This window comes from Lepidochelys olivacea (genome assembly GCF_965140295.1).
Source record: "Lepidochelys olivacea isolate rLepOli2 genome assembly, chromosome: 1".
NCBI classification, from domain to species: domain Eukaryota; kingdom Metazoa; phylum Chordata; order Testudines; family Cheloniidae; genus Lepidochelys; species Lepidochelys olivacea.
This window is the reverse complement of record NC_140411.1, coordinates 13,139,984-13,167,043: the sequence shown is the minus strand read 5'-3', so window position 1 is coordinate 13,167,043 and position 27,060 is coordinate 13,139,984. Positions and strand designations below refer to the sequence as shown.

The 27,060-nt window shown below is 45.8% G+C and overlaps 1 protein-coding gene across 1 annotated transcript; it reads left to right on the top strand.

Annotated features, from left to right (window-relative positions):
• Nucleotides 1-9,098: 9,098 nt before the first annotated feature.
• MRPL48 (mitochondrial ribosomal protein L48) lies at nucleotides 9,099-26,509 on the top strand. The gene is given in 9 exon segments (XM_084621225.1): nucleotides 9,099-9,139; nucleotides 9,141-9,276; nucleotides 11,872-11,924; nucleotides 13,119-13,156; nucleotides 16,602-16,687; nucleotides 17,447-17,619; nucleotides 21,614-21,716; nucleotides 22,793-22,882; nucleotides 26,242-26,509. Coding segments are annotated over 9 exon segments (780 nt in total). The 5' UTR covers nucleotides 9,099-9,113; the 3' UTR covers nucleotides 26,317-26,509.
• Nucleotides 26,510-27,060: the final 551 nt, after the last annotated feature.

Sequence of the window (27,060 nt, the reverse complement as noted above, 5' to 3'; positions counted from 1 at the left end):
GCCCTCAGCTCCCACTGACTTTAAGACAAGGGAGTTGAGGGCCTCGGGACCTTGCAAGAGGCTCTCAGCAGCCTGCTGAGTCAAGCTCTATAGTCCTTTGAAACAACTGGGGATCCTGTGAGATGAAAGCCGCCATGTCAACGTAATGCTATTGCCCCTGGGTGGGTCACCGGCAGTGAGGCTCAACCAGGGACCTTTGGATCACAAAGCATAGAAGGCACTACTGCCTGAATTTAAAAGACCCATCTCTGATAGCCAAAGCTGCAATAGGCCCGGCCACCACTTGAGGAGGACAGACCTAGGGTGACCAGGTGTCCCGATTTTACAGGGACAGTCCTGGTATAAGTAGGGGCATAGCGAGCAGATTGAGGGACGTGATCGTTCCCCTCTATTCGACATTGGTGAGGCCTCATCTGGAGTACTGTGTCCAGTTTTGGGCCCCACACTTCAAGAAGGATGTGGATAAATTGGAGAGAGTCCAGCGAAGGGCAACAAAAATGATTAGGGGACTGGAACACATGAGTTATGAGGAGAGGCTGAGGGAGCTGGGATTGTTTAGCCTGCAGAAGAGAAGAATGAGGGGGGATTTGATAGCTGCTTTCAACTACCTGAAAGGGGGTTCCAAAGAGGATGGCTCTAGACTGTTCTCAATGGTAGCAGATGACAGAACGAGGAGTAATGGTCTCAAGTTGCAGTGGGGGAGGTTTAGATTGGATATTAGGAAAAACTTTTTCACTAAGAGGGTGGTGAAACACTGGAATGCGTTACCTAGGGAGGTGGTAGAATCTCCTTCCTTAGAGGTTTTTAAGGTCAGGCTTGACAAAGCCCTGGCTGGGATGATTTAACTGGGAATTGGTCCTGCTTCGAGCAGGGGGTTGGACTAGATGACCTTCTGGGGTCCCTTCCAACCCTGATATTCTATGATTCTATGATTTTGGGATCTTTTTCTTATATAGCCTCCTATTACCTCCCACCCCCATTCCGATTTTTCACACCTGCTGTCTGGTCACCCTACAGAGACCGCTACACTGAGTGGGTATGGGTTATCCAAATGTACTTCGTTGCTGTAGTTGTTAGCCAAAGGGCCAGTTGGGCTCCTCGGACTAGCCTTGCTGGTCATCTTCTGAACAGACTCATCTGCTCCCCCCAATCTCTGGGGTGGAATTTTTTTACCCAGATCCCAGTCCTGCCTGTAATAATAGCACAACACATCCAGTACATTACACAAAACTCATGGCAATTCTAATGCTACCAAACATCAGTTCCAGTGCACATTTTGAAAATCTTCTTCCCAATTCGATGAGCTTCCTCCACCTGGATGTAAAAATGCCTAATAAACTTTACTGACTGCCCAAACTATTCAGAGGGTGGAGGAATCACTTTGCCCAACACTGTAATGCGGCCACCTCTGAGGTGGAACGCAGCATCTGCTTAACAACAACACTGCCCAAAAGTTTTAAGTAGGAAGTGAAAAAATACAGCCTCCAAATGAAACTGCAGGCTGGAGGCGGACTGTAATGATTCTAATTGGAATCTGGCCAGGACACTAAGGCTCATAACCTCATTCTGGCAAAAATCTTCGTTAATCACAATAGGTCAGGGCCTCGAGTTTGTCTCATTTGACAAAGGACACCTCCAGTGGCCTGGTGCTCCCAGCACAATGCTAGGGAGTTGGGAGTCAGTTCGCTAGCAATGCAGAAAGAGAGCGGGATGTGATGTACTAGCCTGATGTGAGTAGAAGGCTGGGATTCCTGAGATCTAATCCCGGTTTTGACACTGACTTGCTCTGTAGCTTTTGTTAAGTCGCTTAACAGTTCTGTCGCCATTTCCCCACCTGCCAATTGGGAGAACAGCCTGGGACGCTGTGATTAGTTAATGTTATAAATGACTTGCCACCACATTCTAGAAGTATTAAGTATCACTGGCCCCCTGGCTGGTTTCACGTCGGTACAGGTGAAGAAAATCATTCAGAGATTTTCCTTTCAGTCTAAAGAATTTTAGCTTCCTAGTTACTTTTGGGGGGAATTGCAGAAGTGGAATGAGTAAGATGGTATGGTTGGCTCCATGAGGTTAAGTATGGAAAGTCATCTTCCTGAAAGGAAATAATACATACCTTGGGCTTTTCATCCCTCGATCTCAAAGCAATTTACAAGTGGTTCAGTATCATTATCCCCATTTTACAGATGGGGAAACTGAGGCCCAGAGTTAGTGTCTGAGCAGGGCATAGAGCCCAGTTCTCCTGTGTCCTAGTCCTGTGCTAGACTCCCAAGTCGGTGGATTCAGCAGGCCAGACAGATAGAAGACACTTTGGGGTCCCTGCCAAACAATTCCATGTTAAACACTGGTTCTGTTTCACAGAATTGTTCCAGGGTGATTTTTTTTCCTAATGGGAACTGAGGCTTCAAAATAAAGTATGGAAACAATGTGGAGAAACTTCAGATTGTAGCTACAAGCTGGATCCAATAACCTGCTTTTGTAGAGAAACCTTTCCACAGAAAATCTGAGTAACGTCCTCAGAGGTATTGGCCTTCCTATATTCTCCCCCATCCCCTTTTTTTCCTATAAAACAAAACAGACTAGAAACTTTTAGGATAATCCTTGGCACTTCTGTAGCAATACCTCACTGAGCATCTCAAAGCTTCTTACAGTCATTAATGGACAAGCTTAGCAATTGCCCTGTCAGTAGGACAATATTATATGGATCTTGTGGATAGCTCAGCTGACGCGAAGAGAGATTCAGGGCCACATCCTCACAGGTATTTAGGTGCCTGGTCCCATTGAAATCAATGGACGATAGGAGGCTAAACACCTTTGAGGATCTGGACTTAAGTGACTTGCTTAAGGCCACACAGTACATCACTGGCAGAGCCAGGAATGAAACCCAGCTCCTCAGCTTCCCAGTCCTGGGCTGTAACCATTAGACAATGTTCTCCTCTTTAGAATATACCTAGTGGTTAGAGTATGGGACTGTGAGTGATAAACTTTCTCTCCCCCTTTGGTCCCAGTAAAAGGGATTGGACCACAAGTTTCTTACCTCTCAAAATCTGCTGTTGGATAGGAGAAATGGGGCCTGGTGGTGAGTTCCTGAATTAGGCCAGGACCACAGTGTTCCCGGTGGCTGCTTATATCCAAGGCCAGACCAGCACAGTGGAGAACAAAGTTTTTTAAAAGTACCTATACAAATCAATTAATCTGATAATGAAGAAGAGAAATCCAGATGTTGGTAGCCCTTCTGACTACAGTCAGTTCATTCCAGCGGCAGGAAAAGGCACCCACACATTCATGCCATGGGGGAGTAACTGTTTTGCAAGCTTTCTACCAAATCTTGAGGCTCAGTGAGGACAAAGCTATCTGCAGATCAATTCCTCCCTCAATTCCTGAACGAGGGGAGGAGGCATATCCATCTCAGCCACTCTCTAGAACCTCATGAACCCAATCCAGATGTTCACAAGGCTAGCCAATGTCCCCGGACCCTGCTTTTCATTGGAGAGCATAAAGAAAGCTGAACTCAGTGGGGCATGTTACTATTACTTAGTTGTATTACTGTAGTGTCTACACTCAGTAGGCTCTGACAGAGATCAGGATCCCATGGGGCTGGGTATTGTACAAAGACCACGAGAGGCAGTCCCTGCCCTGAAGAGATGAATCTAAATAGACAAGACAGACCAAGGGTGGGGGGTATCAGGAAGCGAAGTGACTTGTCCACTATCACACTGCAGGTCAGCAGCAGAACTGGTTGGGCCCCTGACCTCCAGTCCAGTGCCCTATCCCTGCACCATACTGCTGTTCTCTATGACCATGTACACATGATGGCTGTTTCATAACTTACAGTGGTTGGTGGTGTGACAATCTAGTCCAGCCATAGGTGGGAGCATCCACACACGGCCAGGAGACCGAGATAGTCTGCAGGTGACCCCACTCTCCCTAGGGAACAAAGAGAAATCCCATTAAATATGACAGCAAGTGCCCAAGGCTGGTAAAGTTACTTGGGAAAAATAATTACTATAAAGTGCTGGCTCAGAATAGCCACGAGCTCCAGATGCTGTTGCTGATGACTTTCTCCTAACAAGAGACAGGTTAATCATCTGAAAAGAGAGGATGGATTGACTTGAGGCTGTGGCAAGATACAGGTAGCAGGCCCCTTAGAAAGACTAAGACTGATAGGTAGGTAGATAGAGAGACAAAGTGGGTGAGGTAATATCTTTTAGTGGACCAACCTCTGTTTGGTTTTACCGACCCAACTCCTTCGGTGGACAGCACTATGTCGACGGGTTCTCCCATCAGCTTAGGAGCATCTTCACTAAGCGCTACAGTGACGCACCTGTGCCAATGCAGCATTTCAAGTATAGACCTGCCCTCTGAGTGTCACAGCTAAATACAAGGTGGAACAGATTGTCTAGCATAAGTAGTTAACACACATTTCAAGGGACCATTCAGAGTGAAGTGGCCCATAACACTCCTCCCGTCATAGGGAGGAAAGGAAGGAGGGGGAAGCAACTGCGGGGGTTCTTAGTGTGTTTATAGATTAGGGTTACAGATCTAGATAATAGGTTATAGATACAGGTAGATAAAAGGGTCTGATTCTCCTCTCACTTATATCACACTGGTATAAATCCATTGCTCTCAGTGGAGTAACTCCTGATTTATACCAGAATCAGGTGCAAGATTGGGGTTCTATGCCCAAGCCAACTTTCTGTGTGAATAGCCTGACTGTCCACTGCCTTAACACCCTGCATAGTCATTTACCTCTGGGCAAAGTGGGTGTAGAATGCTTGTAGCTCAAAATGGTAACATTTTGCAGCCATATTGCATTCCCCTTGGACCATGTAAATGACAATGCAAGGATAGAATCAGACCCTTGGTGCTTCAGTTTCCTTACCCGTAAAGTGGGAGTTTCATTACTTACATACCTCATGGGGGCTGGGAGGGCTAATTCATGAATGCCTGTAAAGGGCTTTGATATCCTCAGATAACCGGGGTATACAAAGTATTGTTAACGCAGTAGTCACCCAATAGTGCTGTTACATATAGATGTGCAAGTTCTTCTTCTTAGCATGCAAGTGATGTATAGTTTTTGAAGAAATTATAGAATGTAGGACTGGAAGGGTCTTGAGGGGTCATCTAGTCCACCTCCCTGTGCTGAGGCAGGACCAGACAAACTTAGACAATCCCTGACAGGTGTTTGTCCAGCTTGTTCTTAAAAACCTCCAATGACGGGGTTTCTACAACCTCCTTTGGAAGTCTGTTCCAGTGCTTAGCTACCCTTATAGTTTAGAAAGTTTTTTCTAATATCTAAGTCAAATCTCCCTTGTTGCAGATTGAGCCCATTACTACTTCTCCTACCTTCAGTGGACATGGAGAACAATTGGTTAGCATCCTCTTCATAACAACCCTTAACATATTTGAAAACTATCAGGTCCCCTCTCAATCCTCTTTTCTCAAGACTAAAGATATCCAGTTGCTTATGCTTTTTTCATAGGTCAGGTTTTCTAAATCTTTGATAATTTTTGTTGCTCTCCTCTGGACTCTCTCCAATCTAGCCACGTCTTTCCTAAAGTGTGGGGGCCAGAACTGGACACAGTACTCCAGATAAGACCTCCCCAGGGCCGATTACGGTGGGACAATTACCTCCCATGTCTTACATATAACACTCTTGTTAATACACCCCATAACATTAGCCTTTTTCACAGCTGCATCACATTGGTGGCTCATATGCAATTTATGATCCACTCTAACCCCCAAAATCTTTTCTGCAGTACTGCTGCATAGCCAGAATGCAGAACAGACCCCAGCAGGACCCCACTAGATATGGTCTCCCAGGTTGACAGTGGACCATTGATAACGACTTTTTCAATATGATCTTTTAACCAGTTTTGGACCCACTGTGACACCCTGGCAACTCAATATTCACCACTGTCATGTAATTAGGATATGTTTTGCATAAAGTATGCTTTGTGAAGTATCATTCTAAAAGTCTTGATCTGTTAAGACATTAATATCTTGTTGGATTGTATGTGCTATCACTGTATGTGAAGTTATGAAATTTGGCTATGTATGTGTTACTGAAACATGTTGTGAAAACCCCCACAAGCAGCCTTTCAGGTACAACAATAAAAAGGCCAAACAATGTTAATGGCTTATTGAGGAAATGCACACAAGAACAAGGATTACTCCAGGAACTGTGTATAATAGAAACCTCTCAGAGATAGCACTACACCCTGGGAACTGTCTGACCCAGGTCACAGTAAAAGAGCTTTCCAGCAAGTGGGAAGAATATATAAAAGGGGGAAAATGACATCATGATGGTACCTCACTCTCTCTACAACAACACACCTGGAAACACCTGAGGAATAAAGACTGAACTGGGGGACATGATGGTCCCAGGCTAAGGGATTGCTAGCCTGTGTATGAAAACCTGGGAAACCCAAGCTGCAAAGCAAAGGTAGTTTATGCCTTAAGAATCTGCCAGCCTGTTTATCACTCAGAGTGAGAATTTGCTAATTCATATTCTACCTATCTAGTGTATTAAGCTTAGCTTGTGTGTTTTGTTTATTTACTAGGTAATCTGCTTTGATCCGTTTGCTATCACTTATAATAATTTAAAATCTATCCTTTTGTAGTTAATACACTTATTTTATGTTTTAATCCAAACCAGTGTGCATTGAGAAGGCAGGGGTTCTCAAACTGGGGGTCGTGCCTCCTCAGGGGGCTCACAAGATAATTACATGGGGGCCGTGAGCTGTCAGCCTCCACCCCCAAGCCCCGCTTTGCCTCCAGCATTTATAATAGTGTTAAATACAAAAAAAGTATTTTTAACTTATCGGGGTGGGGGGGTCGCACTCATAGGTTTGCTGTGTGAAAGGGGTCACCAATACAAAAGTTTGAGAAACACTGGACTAAGGTGTCTGGGGAAAATCTCAGCTTGATTACTACAAGTGTGCATGGCCCTCTTCACATTGTGGGAGAGGCAGACCGGGTGTTAAACTAGGGCAGGTTTGACCAGGGCAGAACGGTACTGCTTTGAGATCCTAGGTTGGTGGTTAGAGAGACTGCATGTGACTGCCAGCTGGGTGTGTCCATACCTGTGTGAATGCTGGTGAAAGTGCAAGCTTGGAGGACTTTGCAACTTGTCACAGCAGCACAGTGTGAGAGGGAGCCCAGGCTGGTGGGTCAGAGGGCTCAGTGGTACCCCAGTTCCAGGTGGCACCCCAGGGGAAGCAAGTCACACCCACCTTATAATAGTTTAATCTAGCCCACACTTCCCCAGTTTGCTTATGAGATGTCATGTGGGACTATGTCGAAAGCCTTATTAAAATCAAGATATATCACGTCTACTGCTTCCTCCCATCTACTATGTACCAAATGTGAGCTACTTGGCAGGGCTGGTATTAATTTCCTTCTATATGTGTTACTAATATAATACATTATTCATAGAACCATTGAAGTTGGATGGACTTGTTACATCACCTCATCTATACCCTGTTCATCTTTCAATTAACAACATTAGAAGATTGTCAAAATTCAAGAGGTCACTTTCTGGTTCTTATGCACTAGACTAGGATAAGGCTGTTGCATTAGGGGTTCCAGTGCTGCAGGGGGAAAAAACATTAAATTGAAAATGCTACACAGTTGATGATGTGCTTTATAAGCAAGGCTGACTGCAGAGGAATTGCATGATTTTAATCAGTTTTCCTCCGCAACTGATCCTGCTTATTTAGCACTTTTATGCTTGAGCTTAGCACTATTCCTTGGCTGCTGGCGACCTTGCAAAAAGCAGGGGAGGGAGAGACAAAAAATAATAATTATGATAAAGGACTGTGGGAGCTGCATCAGCAGTTCTAATGATCACAATAATAAATTAACAAAACAGATGTTAATAACACCTTAAAAGACCAGAACATATATGAGTGGATATAGAAAACCCACATGTTGTTTAAAGGACTTGCCAACACAACACATGCACATGAGTGTGGACACATGCAGACATAGATACATGGATATAGGGAAACATGGACATATATGCATCTCTTAGGTCAGGGGTGGCAACCTGAACCTGAGAAGGAGCCAGAATTTACCAATGTACATTGCCAAAGAGCCACAGTAATACGTCAGCAGCCTCCCATCAGATCCCCCTGCCCCGGCACCTCCCGACCACCAGCAGCCCTACTGATCAGCACCTTGCCACAGCTCCTGATCAGCTGTTTTGTGGCGTGCAGGAAGCTTGGGGAGGGGGAGGAGCGAGGGCACGGCAGGCTTAGGGGAGGGAGTGGGAAGGGGTGGAATGGGGGCAGGGCCTGTGGCAGAGCCAGGGGTTGAGCCGTGAGCACCCCCCAGCACATTGGAAAGTTGGCGCTTGTAGCTCCCAGCCCCGGAGTCGGTGCCTGTACAAGGAGCCGCATATTAACTACTAAAGAGCCGCTTGTGGCTCCGGAGCCCCAGGTTGCCCCCCCCGTCTTAGGTAGCCATGTGGACCCTGACACCTCAGTATGTGAGCACTTCCCCATGGGTAATGCATTTATCCTCAAAACACCCCTCCACACAGGAAGTCGGGCCGGGGGAGGGAGGGAAAGCAGGGACCTGAACCTGTTCCTGCTTCTCTGAAGCCCCCGGCTAATACCTCAATGATGGAATTTTTCCTCCACCTAATATTGTGCAGAGGAAATAATTGGACACGCTCCAACACAGAGGCATTAAAATACCCGCCTCTCCCCAGCGAGTCTAGGGCCAGACGTGTCCCGCCCCAGGCTGTCCTTGTGTGCAGGCCCGTGGGGGGTGGGGGGGGTGCAGGCAGGGCTCTGCACCCCGGGCACTGCAGGCTGCTGTGGCACACCACCTCCCTGCATGCCTCCTGCAAGGGAACCAGCCTCCGGCCCAGAGCAAGAGCCGCCCGGGGTCCAGGCTGGCCTGACCAAGCCCTGCCCGGCTCAGGCCACCTGGCGGTCGGTATCCTCCCTGCGGCCCGGGGCGGAGACGGGGGAACCGAGTTGCTGCGGAACTGCAGGTGTGAGACTCAGGAAGCGTAGGGGGATGCACGCGCTGCCGGACCGGGAGCGCGGGGGACGCGTTTGCCTGCCGGGCGCGCCCCCGCTCTTCCGGCCGGGCGGCGGGCGGGGATGCGCGCGGCGCTGGGGAAGGTATTGGCGCGGGGCAGGAGGGCGCCGGGGCGGGCGTTTCCCAGGGGCGGGGGAGGGATCGGCGGCGGCGGCGGGCCGTGAGGGGTCATTAGCCCCGGTCCTGGCCACTCCGCCAGGAGCCGCCCCGCTGCCGGGTTTGCTGGTAAGTGATTGGGAGCCCAAGCGCGGCGCTCCCGGGGGAACGGCCAGCGAGTCCGCCGGGATCGCCTGGTCCGGCCTCCTGCACCTGGGAGCCCCCAGGGCCTCGCTAGCCCAGCCCTGTAGCCGCGGGGTAGCCGTGTTCGTCTGCCTCCACAGAACCCCCCCCCCCCGCTGGAGACCCCCCAGCCTCTGACTGAGTTACTAAAACAGCCTCAAATCATGATTCAAAGGGCGGAAAACCCACCACTTGCTCAAATTCAGTCTAGCCAGTGGCCCGTGCCCCACAGCGCAGAGGGGGCCCCCGTGCCCCACAGCGCAGAGGGGGCCCCCAGCCCGCCCCCGGGGTCTCCGCCACGCTGAGCTGGAGGAAAATTCCTTCCCAGCCTCGAGTGTTGTGCGGTCAGTTAGACCCTGAGCATGTGAACGAAACCTGCCGGCCAGACACCTGGGAAATAATTCTCTGTCGTGACTCAGAGCCCTCCCACTCCAGTGTCCCATCTCTAGCTGTTTCAGAGTAACAGCCGTGTTAGTCTGTATTCGCAAAAAGAAAAGGAGTACTTGTGTTTGCTGATAGCAGTTGCAGATGGGCCGTATGCCAGGGTAGGCAGTCTCATCATACCATCCCCTCCATAAACTGATCAAGCTCAGTCTTGAAGCCGGTTGGGTTTTTTTTCCCCGCTGCTTCCCTTGCAAGGCTGTTCCAGATTTTTCACTCCTCTGATGGTTAGAAACCTTTGCCTAATTTCAAGCCTAAACTTATTGAGAGCCAGTTAAAATCCATTGTTCTTTTGTCAACACTGGCACTTAACTTAAATAATTCCTCTCCTTCCCTGGTGTTTATCTTTGTGATGTATTTATAGAGAGCAATCATATCTTCTCTCCTCCTTTGTTTGGTTAGGCTAAATGAGACAAACTCCTTAAGTCTCCTCTCATAAGGTAGGTTTCAGAGTAGCAGCCGTGTTAGTCTGTATTCGCAAAAAGAAAAGGAGTATTTGTGGCACCCTAGAGACTAACAAATTTATCTGAGCATAAACTTTCATAAATTTGTTAGTCTCTAATGTGCCACAAGTACTCCTTTTCTTTTTTCTCATAAGGTAGGTTCTCCATTTCTCTGATCATCCTAGTAGCCCTTCTCTGCAGCTCTTCCAGACTGAATTAATCTTTCTTAACATGGGAGACTCTTAGCCGATGTCTACACAATAAGTGCTAGTGCGGCACAGTAGCATAGGCACTTGTTATGGTGATGGAAGAGGTTTTTCCATTGCTGTAATAAATCCAACTCCCTAAGAGGTGGTAGCTAAGTTGACGGTATAGTATTTCCATTGACAAAGCAGTGTCTATATCAGGGCTTAGATTGGCTTAACTATGTCTCTTGGCTGTGAAATTTTCACACCCCTGAGCACCGTAAAGTCAACCTAAGTTTTGGGTGTAGGCCAGGCCTTATTTAGTATGAAAAGGAGTTGAATATAGTCACCCTTCTCCTTCATATGGAAAGTCTCATGTTCCTGTGCCAATTACAAATCCTCTGCTTGCATCAGGAGAGACCATGCAACGACCTGTGGGCTGCACTATTGAACTCTGTGGGTCATGCTTTGGCCACCCCTTCTTTCCTCAAAGGCCAGTGGGAGATTGTTTCCAATAGTGCATTTTGTATCAGAAAGCACTATTGTTCAGTATTTAGAGCAGGATAGTGGGAGTCAGGAGAACTTGGTTCTGTTCTGTGTGACCTCAGGAAGTCACTTATTCTCTCTGTGCCTCAGTTTCTTCATCTGTAAAATGGAGGGATCTGAAGATGTGTCATTGACAATTCTATGGAAATATCCCAAGTGGTGCACTAAAACCAGTGCAAATCCCCCAGTGTTAGCAATGGCAAACAGTGTGAGCAGTAGGGTGAGTTGGTCACCAGCCTTACCACCGTGTGGTCTTCCCCTACACTAGAGAAGGTATGGTAAAAGTTAGTGCCTTGTTTATGCTACCACTCCAAATGTGGCTATAACCAGAGGAGCCGTTTGGAGATATTCCGAAAATGTCTAGTGTAGAAGAGGCTTAAATACTGAGCTCTTGATGGATATTTAGAGCACTTTAGTCTGTCTTGTCTGTCTTTTGATATTTTTCCTCCTATCATAAATTGTGTCAGATATTTTGGGTGGACGCTAGATATTATCGCAGAGAAGAGGAATTGTATCTTTACCAAACCAGATACTGCTGGAGTAAATGGGAAGGTAATTAATATAGTTAGTTTAAGTTGAAGTCAGTGGAGTGACACCAGGGGTGAATTTGGTCAGTAGTGGGTCCCTTAATATCAAGTTACTGGAATACACATGTACAAGTGATCGAGTGTATGAAAGAGAAATTACAGTAATCTGTCTTCCTGTTATTCTGTGCCCTTTTGTGTTGTGGCAGTGTACTGAGAAGTGATGCTTTGCTTTAGGCATGTGACAACTGGTTGGGAAGTTTATTGGTACATTATGAATTTATTGAATTTTGTTAGGGAAGATGCATTCCAAGATGAATAAGCTAACAACTGACTGCTTTGAAAATCTTCATGCTTTTCTTACATGTTTGTTTGTGTTCTAACAATGTTGGTTTGTTGTAGGTTCTATGCCTGGGGAAGGAAATGTTTCTAAAACGGGCATTTGCTCTTAGCAGGTAAGGATTCTGAAATCTGACCGAGTAAATGTAAGATTCAAGATAACATTTTAAAATCCTGTCTCTTTTACAAACTGGCCTGGAAAACTTGTACATATATAAAAAATAAATCACTATACAGTTGAAAAATAATATCAGAGAAAGGTAAAACATTGAGATATAGTGAAAGGAATGTTTCATATGACATCTGGAAGCTGATGGAATAGCAGGATCTGTAGAAGAGATAGTTCCTTGCACCATCAGTGTAGGAAGAATGATCTAGTGCATGGGTGTCAAAACTCAAAACCCATGGACCAGATCAGGTGTGCATGATGTATTTGTGGCTCACATGCCATACTCATACTGTGCGGAATTTAAACTTTGTTTTTAAAATGAAAGTTCTAGACATCATGGCTGCAGCCATAATCTTCCAAATGTAATGTGGATGGGGTGTAAACCAATGTCATGATGTCTGTCTGAATTTGCAGAGAACTGAAAAAATGAGTCGGGGTGACCTACTCCTTATTAATTTGATCAGTGTATCATCTCTAAAGCCCACTGATGGTGTTGTAATGTCAGCATTAATGGATCACTGTAGCAGATGGAAAGATTGGAGGGGTGGGAGTGAAGTCCTCGAGGGGTGGGAATTGGGAGTTGCTGCAGAGAAAGAAAACAAGGATAGATAAATGTTTTAGTTACTATGTAAAAGCTATGTCTCCTCTATCTTTGTGTGCTCCTCCCACTGACATCAGAGGAGTCTCCAATGGGGATCAAGCAGAGTATGCCATCCTGAATTCCCACCCTAGCTCCCAACATAATGAAACATGGAATCTGGCTCTCTTTCCCTCATATGAGTTTGACACTCTGGGTCTAGTGAATTGTGACTTGGGATACCTGGTGTTGATTCCCAGCTCAACCCCAGACTTGCCCTAGGTCCGTGTGACCTTGGGCAAGTCATTTAATCTGTCCTGTGCCAATTAATCTGTCCTGTGGGGATAATGCTACCCTACCCAACAGTGGTGGTGTGAGGTGCGCAGATAATGCAGGAACGAGGGCTGCAGTTCTGTAAAGATATAATCCATTTTCCACACTCTCTGCCTGTAATACCTGTCACTCAAGAATAATGACTTTCCATTTAGAGACTGAAAATCTATATAGTACTTTTATAAATGAAACAACAATAGCTTTTAACTTTCATCCTGGCTTTTCCTTTAGAGTAACAGCAGCCAGAGAGAGCCCCACCTGTGCTGTAGGTAAGAACTCGCTGTAGATTTTGAATACAATACACTAAAAACCTTCTTGTACCTGAAACGAATATTCACACTTGAGCCCTCATGTCAGCTTGCTGTTTAATTCTTTAAACCAAATTTGAGCTGATTGATGGTGTTATAATAAATAATTCAGGTGGGCACTGGGCCAGCATTCAGTCACACCTTTGATCTGGCTGAAAATCCTCCTCTTGTTCCATTCCTAGGACTCTGCTAAGCAGAGAGTCCTAGTCAGACTGACTTTATGTTGTGGAGAAACATGTGCTAGAGACTATGGGCTGTATTCACAAAGAAATGTAGTGTCACCACACTTAACTTTTAGGTGCCTAGAAAATCCCTGGGATTCACAGAGTTTAGTGTGGCATCTCAGCTTTTTGTACAATGAATGTGGGGGAAGGTGCCTTGGAGTGGGATTCACAGAAGCCAGCACACTAGGTCGCTCTCCGCCTAAGATAGCCAATGGGAGATGCCAAGGAGAGCGGTGTGTTCTAAGCCCTGCCCCTCTTCTTGAACCTAAATCCAGACTGCAGGGAGGTACCGTCCCCTGCTTGAGATTCTTATCTGCAAACCTTCTCTTTGGGTTAGGTGTCTGCCCCATTTTTGGAACAAGCTGGATGGAGGAGGGGAGAGGAGGAGGAGGACCTCCCTCATAACTTTTAGCCCAGTGGTTAGGTTATCACCTGGGATGTGAGAGACTCCTGGTTCAATTCCGCCCTCTGCCTGATGAGAAGGGATTTGAACAGGGATCTGCTACTTAGCTGAGTGCCCTCGCCATTGGGCTATGGGATGTTCTGATATGGGGCTCTCCTGTTGAAGCTGTCTCACTGTGAGTAAATAATTTAAAATTTTATTGGAGCAGGGGGACTGGACTCTGTGTCTCCCACTTCCCAGTGTGAGTGCTCCAGCCACCAGGCTAGGAAGTTATTCTCATGCTTGTGCTTGCTCTCTCTCTCTGTCCCAATAATTTTTTCATTATTTATTGCCAGAGGAACAACTTCAAACAAAGAGGGTGAGGGAGCCCTATATCAGAATATCCAATAGACCAGTGGCTAAGGGACTCACCTGAGAGGTGGCAGATCCCTGTTCAGATCCCTTTTCCTCATCAGGTGGAGGGGGAAGTTGAATGGGGGGTCTCCTACATCCCAGGCGAGTGTCCTAACCACTGGACTAAAAGTTATGAAGGAATCTTCTTCCTCCTGTTCTCCCCTTTCCTGCCTTCCCCCGGCAGCCATTTGATGTAAGCTTGCCTACAGGCACCTGATCCAGTAGGTAAGCTCTGGACATTACCTGATTGGGTCCCACGGGCGAGTAATTAGGGGGAGGAACACCGGTCCTTCCTCCAGATTGTGCATCGCTTTGGGGCTTAGGTTTCTGGATGCCTGGAGTGGGGCTGCAGTGCACATGCTCAGAAGCTGAACTGTAGATGCCCACAGAACTTTTACTGCAAAAACGTAGGTGCCGGGTGAATTTACCCCACAGTGTTTGTCAGTAGCTGAAGGTTTTTTTGTGAATCCCAGTGGGGCCTCATTCTGAGATTTAGGTGCCTAACGTGACAGTCAGTCCCCTAAGTCCTTTTGTGAATCTAGCCCAGGGGTCTCAAACTCAAATGACCACGAGGGCCACATGAGGACTAGTACATCAGCCCGAAGGCTGCACCACTGACCACCCCAGCCCCGCCCCCACTCCACCACTTCCATGAGGCCCCGCCCTGCCCCGCCTCTTCCCACCCATTCCCTGCCCCCATTCCAACCTCTTCCCCAAAATCCCCACCCCAACTCCGCCCCCTCCCTGTCCCCAGGGGGGGCAGAAGGGGGGCAGGGTGTGTCAGGGAGCTCAGGGCAGGGGGTCGGGGTGCAGCAGGGGGCTCAGGGCAAGGGGTTTGGCTGCAGGAGAGGTTCGGTGGGGGGGGCGGGTCCAGCCCGGCACGCACCGGGGGCAGGGCAGGCTCCCTCCCTGTCCGCTTGCCTTACCCCTGCGCCGCTCCAGGAAGCGGCCGGGACCTGGGGGGGCACAGGGGTCTGTGTGTTGCCCTGGCTGCGCCTCCAGGTACCTCCCCCAAAGCTCCGCAGGGAGCTGGCGGGCCGTGTGTTTGAGACCTCTGGTCTAGCCCAATACTCCCTGTCTACACTGGGTCAGGAACTCTTAGTGGAACCAGTTTTAAACCCAATTTAAGTTTCCATCTACACTTCAGTATCTACTGTGCTGGTGGATTCTGTTACAACACAGCAGTCCTCTGACGTGATTAAAACACAGTTTGGTCTTGAAGTGTAGACAGGGTCTAGTGTGTTCTTGAACCCTGCTTGTTCAAGGTATTGTGTTTCAGTCTAAAAAATCGCCTGACTCTGGGGTGCCCTTATTAAAGTTAAGGCTGTAGGGACAGCACTTTGCCCCAGAGTAATGAGAACAAACAAGGGCTTGTCTTTTCTTTGGATACATGAATATTTGAAGCAGGACTGGATTTAAGGTTAACTGGGAACCTGGATCCATCACAGTTTCACCACTACCATCATGCTCCAGCCCTTTCCATGCTGAACTCCTTGAATGTCCTGTTAGGGATCCCTTCCCTTTCTCCCAGTCTATTGTGGTCTGCCAAGTCACTACCCTTGCCTCATTTATATCTCACCTGAGAACTTGACAAGAGACAATGGGACATGCCCCCCAACCTTCCTTATGTGCAACAAATATTTACTCCTCCCCCAATACTTAACTGAACCACTGTGGTGTGTTGGGTACATGACTAACCCTGAGTAACCTACAGTGTAGACTAGGGCAGGGACATGTCTTCTGTGTGAAGCATCTTGCCCACCTCTGGCCACTCTAAAGCAGTGGTTCTCAACCAGGGGTATGCATACGCTTGAAATATTATTTATATAATATATATTTGTTGTTATAATATAAATAGCAATATTGCATTTACAGCAACTCATCTAGGTATTTACCTAGTTTACAACAGGCTACATAAAAAGCAAGTGCAAACTAAAATTTCATACAATGACTGGTTTATACTGTTCTATATACTATACACTGAAATGTAAGTACAATATTTATATTCCAATTGATTTATTTTATAATTATATGATAAAAATGAGAGTAAGCAATTGTTCAGTAACAGTGTGGCTGTGACACTTTTGTGTCTTTAGGTCTGATTTTGTAAGCACGTAGTTTTTAAATGAGGTGAAACTTGGGGTACGCAAGACAAATCAGACTCCTGAAAGGGGTACAGTAGTCTGGAAAGGTTGAGAACCACTGCTCTAAAACACCTCATTACAGACAGAAAGACTCTTCTTCCAGGTTTCTGCCCCTGCCAGCCCCACCTCTCCTCAGTAGATTCCTGGAGATCTCCTAGCTTCCATACTGTTACTGCTTTATCAGGAGAGGAGTTGTCTGACCTTTAACTTGAAATGTATGTGTTCTGTCTTCCTCTTTAAAGGCAGCACGTTGCTGAGCTGCAACAGACACTACAGGTCCCAGCCTACCCATGGCATTGGGAGGTTCAGACACCTGCTTCCGCTGGAGGTAGGCATTTCAGTGCTCTGACGGTGTTGACTTTCAATCAATTCGGATACATTTACAGACTAATTAAAATGTTGGTGCTGCTAATTCTGTGGGCTTCTGAGTATCCAAGTGAAGATTATGCTGCTTTCCTGCTGCCTCTCCCAGCAGAGATTGTTGTACAATGAGAAATATCCTATTCAAAGCACTGCACAAATATTTTCTTGCGTTCATTACTTCCTTATTTAAGTCTCTAATTGGTTCGGCTAATGGAAACTATTAATTATGTTGAACTTAACCAAACCAATCACAAGCCATTGCTGAATATTAGTGAGTAAAGTCTTGGTCCATTTTGAACTTTTTCCTTTACCTGGAATTTGGAAAAGACATTTCTGGATAAATGAAACAATAATTCGTCTAGACAGGTGCCTCGAAGGCAGAGGCTGAAATAGGAGCAGTTTGTTCCAACTCTTTAGTTCCTTCTGGAAGAAGTAGTTTTTCATGCTAAGCATACATTGTCCAGGCAAGTGTGGTGCTTCTAGAGGGCCTGTCATCCCAATTAAGTCTCAGAACACTTCTGTAAATTAGGTGTTATCCTGAATTTTACAACTGGGAAAATGAACACAGAGAAGCCTTGACTTGCCTAAGATTATTCAGCAAATCAGCGTTAGAGGTGGGTATAGACTCCAGGCTACCAGTCCTCTGCTCTAACCACTACTGGGCATGAATCTTGTATAGTTAGACATTTCCAAGAATGCTGAAGGGTATTTCACTTTCTTATAGCTTTCAAAGAGGAAAAGGGACAGGATACGGATGAAGGAGATTAGTGCTGGATCAGATCATGCATATGGAGACCTGAACATACAGATGACTGCGTACGACATGTGCCTGGTGGAGCATTTTGCTCAATATGTTCATAAACTCTGCAACCGATTCTCCATTAGAGTGATCGAAAGGTATAAAGGCCACCCCTGCATGTGATCTCTGTGTGTTTACATGACATGCCATATGTACTTTGGTTTTGCTGGGGTACAGTACAAAAATGAGAGCCTTGCAGGTGAAGGTGTTACACCAGGGATGGGCAAACTTTTTGGCCTGAGGGCCACATCTGGATATGGAAATTATATGGCGGGCCATGAATGCTCACGAAATTGGGGTTGGGGTGTGGGAGGGAGTGAGGACTCTGGCTGGGGGTGTGGGCTCTGGGGTGAGGCCAGAAATAAGTTCAGGGTGCACGAGGGGGCTCCCCCCTGGGGCAGGGGGTTGGGGTGCAGTGGGGTGAAGGCTCTGGCTGGGGGTGCAGGCTCTGGGGTGGGGCTGGGGGTGAGAAGTTTGGTGTGCAGGAAGGTGCTCCGGGCTGGGACCAAGGGTTCGGATGGCGGGAGAGGGATCAGGGCTGAGCCAGGGGGTTGGGGCGTGGGAGGAGGTCAGGGGTGCAGGCTCCGGGCAGCGCTTACCTCTGCGTACTGCACCATCTGCAGATGCTGCTCTTGCAGCTCCCATTGGCCGCGGTTCCCGGCCAATGGGAGCTGCAGGGGTGGCGCTTGGGGCAGTGTGTGGAGCCCCCTGGCTGCCGCTACACATGGGAGCTGGAGGGGGGGACATGCTGCTGCTTCTGGGAGCCACGCAGAGTCACGGCACGTGCGGAACAGGGCAAGCCCCAGACCCCACTCCCCGGTGGGAGCTCAGGGGCAGGATTAAAATGTCTGACGGGCAGTAGTTTTCCCACCCCTGTGACATTTGTGTGTGTCTGAATTTTCCTCTCTGATCTGTATGATGATTCTCTTGAATTTATTCTGTTCTTTCAGTCTCCATGGGCTCTTGACTGACCTCACTGAGAGCTCTGTTCAAGTAGGAAAAGCCACAGGATGGGTATCAATAGACTGGCTGTGCAGATCACAGGGAAGAATTTAGCTCTCAGTTTTGAGTTGGTGGAGAAAGGGGCATTAGCCTGTGGTCTGAGCACAGGAATGGGAAAGGGGAATTTCTGAGTTCTAATCCTGGCTACTCCATGGACTTGCCACCTCTCTGCCCAAGCTTTTCCATCTGCAAAATGTGTTGACTAATGCCTGCTTACCTCACAGGTCTTGAGGATGGCTGGACGTGGGTAGAGTTCTTTGAAGATGAAAAGTGCCACAAATCTAATTAGAGTCCTAGCACTCCATGTGTCTTTTCCACATGTTGTGAGGTGTTAAAATGCCCTGTCAGTTGCGCTGGATTCTTTTCCTCTTGACACAGTTCACTTTTGTCTGTGTCTCAGAAAAGAAATGGGGCATGTAATGCAGACAGAGCTTCTGCTGATTTGAGTCAGATTTTGTTCCCGTACATCTGTTGCGTGGATGGATCTCTCCTCACTGCCCCACATTTAGAGACAAGGTCACTTTTCACCCACTCTGTCTTGATCTTTTTCTCCTCTAAAAGCTCTGATAATTACAGTAGCACCATGGAGCTTGGATCAGGCAGAACAGTGACTTGTGGGCTTTGTCCTACAAATTCTTTGTTCCACCACAGCTATAATTTCCCTAAAAATAGGACAAGAGACCCTTCAAAGTATTGTATTTTAATTTGCTTTCCAAAGACATGGAAAGGCTTGTCACAAGGCAGCTTTCGTGAAGGGGCTGGACTGCACTTTTTCAGTTTATAAATAGCAGAGACGAGATTGAACTAGATGGGGGGGGGAGAATTGAACTAGCTCTTCTCCAGGGACCCCAATATTGTTGCCAGGATTTACGCTTTCACTTTGTTTCACATGGGAGATGTGAAGGATCTGACCTGCTGCACCATTGTCTGCCTGAGTCTGCAGATCACCTGTAACAACAGCTCTATGATGTGTGAATTATTCCTGTTCATCTCGATACGATATTAACTCTAGATGCTAATGATGACATTTAACATGTCAACATTAACCATTTCCCTGCTGTCCTACAGTGGGCATCTACAGAGAGGGTTTCATTAAGGAAATGTTCTTTGAATGTATTTTCTTGTCAGATCCATACTAACCCCACCCCTCTCTTCTAGGTTAGAGTCGTGGTGCTCTCCTCGAGATAGCGTGGGGGGATCTCTTATAACCGTGGTTCCAATGTTAGATCTGAGAATCGAACTGTGCTGTTCTGAATGCTTCTGTGGATTATGTGGCAGGGCGTGCGACTCCTGCAGTGTCTTTGCAGAGCAATAATTGTGGGACGAAACCATGCCATCTGTTTCACTTCAGTGAGGGTTATGCACAAAGCTTATCTGTAAAAGTGTGCAGCCATGACCATCCCCTGTGATAAGTGCTGATTCCTTTGGGGTCTTCATGATGTTGTCCAAGGGACCTGTCATAACTACTGTGAAAGGATGTTAGCACATATGGGAATCTGTGCCCGAATGCTGTTTAATGTATGCATGGTGCGTAATGCTCACTGTTTAAACCCTATTTAAAAATGTAAAGAAGGTGAATTGACTTTTTTAGACTCTTGTACAGTGGTTCTCAAACTTTTGTACCAGTGACCCCTTTCATGTAGCAAGTGTCTCAGTGCAATACCCCCTTATAAATTAAAAACACTTTTTAATATATTTAACACCATTATAAATGCTGGAAGAAAAGTGAGATCTGGGATGGGGGCTAATAGCTCATGACCCCCCATGTAATAACCTCGTGACCCCTGGAGGGGTCCCAACCCCCAGTTTGAGAACCCCTACTCTTGTATGAGGTGCTGTATCAACAGCCGTGGAGTTGAAAGTCCTGCATGCGTAGACCAGTTGTGATGGTCTCTTTCTGCAATGTGGATGCTCTAGACAAACTGGGACCACTCACAAATGTCATATAATTCAGTGAACAGCTGTCAAATGGCAGAGACTTAAATTAAAAGGCTCTTGGATCCCATTTGGATATCCCACTGAGATCAGACTAGATGATCTTATGGTCCCGTCTGCCCGCAAACTCTATGGATCACCAATCCCTCGAGTCCTCCAACCCCCTGTTAAACATTTAAGAACAAGACCCACAGATGCTTGGAAATTAATATGCCTTCTGCTCGGCGCCTATGAATAGTTACAGGAAGAGCCCACAACGAAGATGACTGCTTCATACCCTAGGCTGTGGTTATTACATAAATTGTTACTTGTATTACAGTAATGCCTGCATGCCTCAACTGAGGGCAAGACCCCATTGTGCTAGGGGCTGTACATATAGTACAGACAAAGTAGGGGAGAAAAGAAGTATTAGCAACCTTTGAGTGAGGCCAGAGATATTAAATGATTTGGTCAGGGTCACCCAGGAAGTCTGTGGCTGACATGACCATTGAACCCAGACCTCCTGAGTGAGAGTCCAGTGCCTTTAACCACCAGATCATCCCTCCTCGCTAATTGAATTGCAGTACAAGCGGTTCGCACGGTGGGCCAAATTCTGTTCTCATTTGCACCATTGTAAATCCAGAGTAACACCACTGAAATCTGTAGATTTACACTGATGTAAATGTGAACAGAATTTGGCCAAGTATCTCTCCTTTGTACATACTAGGCCCATTTTGGTGAAAATAAAGTCTTTCTAACTGGCAAGTTACACCAGCCATTTCTTACTCTTCTTAATAACCATTGTGAAAGACACAAGTCAGTTAATGTACCTGGTTTAATTTTCATTCGCAGTAACTATGTACTAGATGTTTGCTTTAAATCTCTCTTTCAGCAACAAAGGCATTGAATAAAGTTATCTCCTCTTGTGTTAGCATTTGTGCCCAAAAGAGCTTCTGGGCAGCAGGAATGCTGTGGACTTATCTCTGTCCTGTCACACAAGTGATTATACAGCCCTGCTTGTGTCAGCCCCTAATGCAGTCTTCCTTGTTTGCATAGTTAATTTCTCATGAATGCTTCATCTCATCCCATGTTCTCTTCTGCTGAAAGTTCACTCATTCCTGCCAAGGGCTGTCAACATTTCCCCGATTGCTGATAGCTGAATTGTTGTTTCTACAGCTATGCGATGCCCACTAAAACCACGGAGGTAATGGTCATGCAGGAGCAAGGGTCCAGGCTGTACCTAGATGCTGTTCTTACAACCCACCAGCGAGTTGTACAGGTATGAAATTTTGTTTGCCTATAATGAAGCTCTGCTCTTGCATAGCACTTTACATCTGAAGATCTCAAAGCACCGAACTAACTCTCTAACCACTTGTATGTGGAAACTGAGGCACGAAGAAATTAATTAACTAAAAGTCACACAGTGAGCCGCTTGCAGAGTGGAGAGCCCAGAAGGCTTGTCTCTCATCTCTAACTTTTAGAGGTACTATCTCTTTTACACTAAATGGTCGACAGTACGGATGGAAAAGTCATAACGAGATATTTGTCCAAACGCTTCTTTACTGGCTGCTATCACCGTGAAGTGATTTGTAATAATTTTTTTAAGCTCACTGGTTATATTGACCCTTAGCAGTTTTTAAACTAGAATCTGTTTCCTCAGTGATGCTTTCCCCCTCATCTTATAGCTACATACACTCAGACTTGTGCTTAAACCTTTTCTGGGTTAAACTTTCGAAGCTTTAAAAGGTAGAAGTTTTCCACGGCACAGAGCTGATGCTGAGAACTTTCAGAGTTGACACTGATGTCCCAAGTTTTCCATGGCAGGTTCTGTGGTAGGGATCCAGACATTAGCAACAATTTAACCTGAATTAAAAAAAACTATGCTGTGCATGAATGTGTCTCTGTACCTACAGTGCGTGCACACGCCAACGCATACATCTGTATGTCAGTCTTTCTGCTTCTCAGTAGCAGAGTTAAAGAAGTTAAGTGGTATAGGAAAGGGCCAGGAGATGTATTTTCAACTGAGTCAGGAAAACAGTGAGCTGGAGAGATACAAAATGCATGCTCCAGACAGCAGCAGCTGCAGTGGAGGTTCTCGCACAGAGGGTGGGGATACTGTGGGCAGGAATGTGGGGTGGTTCATGTCAAAACTGGACATGTTGGTTTACAGTGTGCATGGAAGATGACCTGCAAACTAAAGTTACGTACATTGGCCTGGAGTGATTGGACTGCAAGGGTCTTGTTTGGGCTCCACCTTGGGCTTGCATTGAAATCGACTCCTTTGCTGTGCCATTAATGTAACAGGTCCACTCGGTGTTTGGCTTTTCTCGTGCAGCATTTCCTTTCTTCTTTTAGATCAGTGGTTTGAGTTCAACGTTTGCTCCTGTACTCTTGGAGGTTATTCAGAGTAACCAGCCCGAAGGGGTCCATCTGTCGGTGAAAGAGGTACCTTTAAGTTTACTGACGTGTTCACATTTAGAAAGTGTTTACTATATATGTGGTGAAATCTGCCTCACAACAGCACAGAACAAGGTCTTGATCCTGAGAAGACCCGCCTCTCCCATTGATGTGTGGGTGCCCAACGCGCCTCAGACTAAGACCCCCACTTGGTCAGTTGGCCTACGTGACACTGTCTCCTCTGCTCGTTGACCAATGCCCTGGATAGCATTTGGACTTCTGTATCCTGTGACATGCCTTCCCTGCCACCAACACCTTTCCAACCAACTCCCATTACCACCCATGAGGAGCGTGGATTGTAAATGGCTTTGCACCTGGAGAAAATCTCCAGGGTTCAGAGTAGGATACTTTCCTTTCAGTACTACGCAGTGCTTATACTGCACCTTTCATCCAAGGATCACAAAGTCCTTTATGGAGCAGGGAAATACCGTCCCTCTTTTACAGGTGAAGAAACAGATTGATAATTGACTTATGCAAGATTAATGAGTTGAGTCGGTGGTAGACTAGGAATGGAACCCAGAAGCCAAGCGCCCTCCTGTAACTATTAGATCACACTTCCTCCTGGGAAGAGGGTTTGTTTGCTTTCTGCAGAAGCTCATTCTTATATTCTGTTTCACCAGAGCACTGAGGCGAGCCAGAGTTCACACTCCTTGGCTGGGCTCTGGGTAGAGAGAAACTTTGCTGCACCGGGGTGGGGTGAGGAAAATTTAAGCCCTCAAGCCTCTATACATTGTATGTCCTTGTATTACAAAAGCAAATCAGCTCTGGGGGGCCCTGTTTCCTCAAGGTAGTTTTTGTGGACCAAAAAATATGCAATGTCAGTGATGCTTTCTGCATCCGTGGACTACATTAGCCTTTGGTAACCCAGAAGAGGGATGTGGAGCTCCGGATGGTCTTGTGAAGTTCTGGAGAGATGGCAGCTCTACAATAGTGCGTAGATGCTAAGAGGATGGGATAATAATAATAATAATAGTAATAAGTAAAGGACTGAATCAAAGGGCTTTGGTGAGCTTTGGATCAGGCCCTAAGATAGGTAGATCTTCCATTTCCCCCTCCTTCCAATAAAATAAACTGTATCTGTCTCTGAAAATGAACTTCTACAATTTGCATTGATAGCTGCACTTAACCATCTCCATATGTTTAATGGTTTGTCCAGTTTTGTTTACTCTTAATTTATGCATCCACATTAGCTCATGATCTGTAAACCTCAGAAGGTAACTCACCAAGCAGGACAGCTACAGGTAGTTGCTGTGGAAACCTAGGGAAGGGATACATTTCACAGTGCAGTGTGTAAGCTACCCCAGTCTGTGTGTGCTATTTAGGGTTTATGTATGTGTCTGTATTGCTTATTCACTGAGTCAAGACTTCTGCACTCATGTGCTGATTCTCTTCACTTACACCCATGCGACTCTATTGACTTCAGTGGAGTTACTCCTGATTTAGACCATCTTAAGGGGGCGGAGAATCAGACAGTCAGTCACCAGCTTCAGTTAAGTCCCTGTTAAGATTCCTTTTATAACACATTTTGTAGAAGAAATAAATTCTTGGCTCTCGGAAAGACTTCCCCTCACAGTTCTGTATGAGTCACTCGCTGCACAAACAAATACTGATACCCAACTATGCAATGGATTTTGAAGAGTGTGTGGTTCAGGGCAAGGTACTGAGAATTAGAGCCCTTGAATTCTATTCCTGGCTCTGCCACTGATTCACTATGTCCTTGGGTGAGTCTCTTAACCTCTCTCTGACTTCATATCCCCATCTGTAAAACACTGATTCTGAGCCTGCCTTAGAGGAGTGATGTAATGCTTGATTTGTTAATGGATGTAAAGTGCTTTGGAATCCTTGGATGAAAGATACTACAGATTAGTTCAAAATAGAACTGTCGATTAAACACCCTTAACTCATGTGATTAACTCAAAGTTAATCACAATTAAAAAAATTAATCATGATTAATCAGTTTTAATCGCACTGCTAAAATATAGAATACCAATTAAAATTCATTAAATATTTTTGGATGTTTTTCTATATTTTCAAATATAGTGATTTCAATTACAACACAGAATACAAAGTGTATAGTGCTCACTTTATATTGTTTTGATTACAAATATTTGCTCTGTAAAAGTGATAAACAAAAGAAATAGTATATTTTAATTCACCTTATACAAATACTGTAGTGCAAACTCTTTATCGTGAAAGTGCAATTTACAAATGTAGATTTATTTTTTGTTACATAACTGCAACACAAAAACAAAACAATGTAAAACTTTAGAGCCTACAAGTCCACTCAGTTGTGGGTCCGCACTGCTTTGGATCGTTGTTGAGCAGAACCCGTTGTCAGCATGGACGCATGTCCTCTGGAATGGTGGTTGACGCATGAAGGGACTTATGAATCTTTAGCGCATCTGGCATGTAAATATCTTGTGACCCCAGCTACAACAGTGCCATGCGAATGCCTGTTTTCACTTTCAGGTGACATTGTAAACAAGAAGCGGGCAGCATTATCTCCCGTAAATATAAACTTGTTTGAGCAATTGGCTGAAGTAGGACTGAGTGGACTTGTAGGCTCTAAAGTTTTACCTTGTTTTGGTTTTGAGTGCAGATATTTTTGTACATAATTCTACATTTATAAGTTGCGCTTTCATGATAAAGAGATTGCACTACAGTATTTGTGTGAGGTGAACTGAAAAATACTATTTCTTTTGCTTTTACAGTGCAAATATTTGTAATAAACATATAAAGTGAACACTGTACACTTTATATGCTGTGTTGTAATTGAAATATATTTATTTGAAAATGTAGAAAACATCCAAATATTTAAATAGCATTCTATTATTTTTAACAGTACAATTAATCGTGCAATTAATTTTTTTAATCGCTTGACAGCCCAAGTTCAAAATATTATTTTAGAGATTAAAACATACTGAGTTCCTGAGTTATGATAGTGCCACATGTCAAGCTCTGTTTTCATGGAGGCTAGGTCCATCAATGGCTATTAGCCAGGAGGGGCAGGGATGGTGTCCCTAGCCTCTGTTTGCCAGAAGCAGGGAATGGGTGACAGGGGACTGATCACTTGTTCTGTTGATTCCCTCTGGGGCACCTGGCATTGGCCACTGTCGGAAGATAGAATACTGGGCTAGATGGACCTTTGGTCTGACCTAGTATGGCCGTTCCTATGAAAATGTTCCAGCACTGCTTGGCTCAGTAGAACTGTGAACACTTACTTACCACCAAGCCCTTGGTATAGTACAGAACATTGGCACGGCCGATATCAGGAGATAATTGTCTTGCTATTACCTTGGAACATAATCAAGACTTATTCCTATTTCCTCCATTTCTCCTCCCCACAGCATACAGAGGCAGACTTCAAGGTTCGATTAAAGGCTCGACCGGAACTTGAAGAGCTGATGGCGCAAATGAGCTGAGCCAGTGTCCAGCTAAAACTATCCAATCCATTTCAAAGCCGTCTTTGTGAAGCCATAGCATCCCTTAATTGGCTCCTGGTAGCCTTCAAAGGCAACTCTTAATATGGTCTTATTGATATGTTTATTGCTTGGAAGATGTTTCCACTGCCCTGTTCAGGAGCTTATTTTAATGAAATCAAATGTACCCATTGTGTATCTGACCAACTGGTGCTTTTTTGTAGAGAGATTTGCAGCCGTGTGGTGATGAAAAGGCTGGATCGCATGTCTGATTCCTTCACCCTCATTCCTGTTTGTTCTGCCTTGGGTGCCTTTTCTACACATTGGTTTAGAAATAGAGGGCCCAATCTGCAGTCTTTTCTCAGTCAAAATTCCCACCACGGTCTAGAATTGCAGGCTTGTGCCCAAAGGTCCTGCTCTAGTTCTTGCTGGAGAAAATAGGATTCTTTCCATACACTGCTGCGGGAGCTGAGTCGGGCCCAGATCGAGGGAAGATAGACAGAGCTAAGATGGGAGGCAGTGATGGACCTCGGTTGTTACCAGCTGCCCTCACTGTGGAGGAGGTGTCTGTTTATTCTCAATGAGCCAGATAAAGGTGAATGTCACTGTCAGGCGGCAGGGAAAAATCCCGTCCAAACTTCAGATGTGATGCTCAATTTAATCCTGTTCCAGAAACACTATAGGTAACATTTGATCCAGAATATACCCCCAAATGCTACTGGTTTTAACGCAGTTGTCTAGTTAATT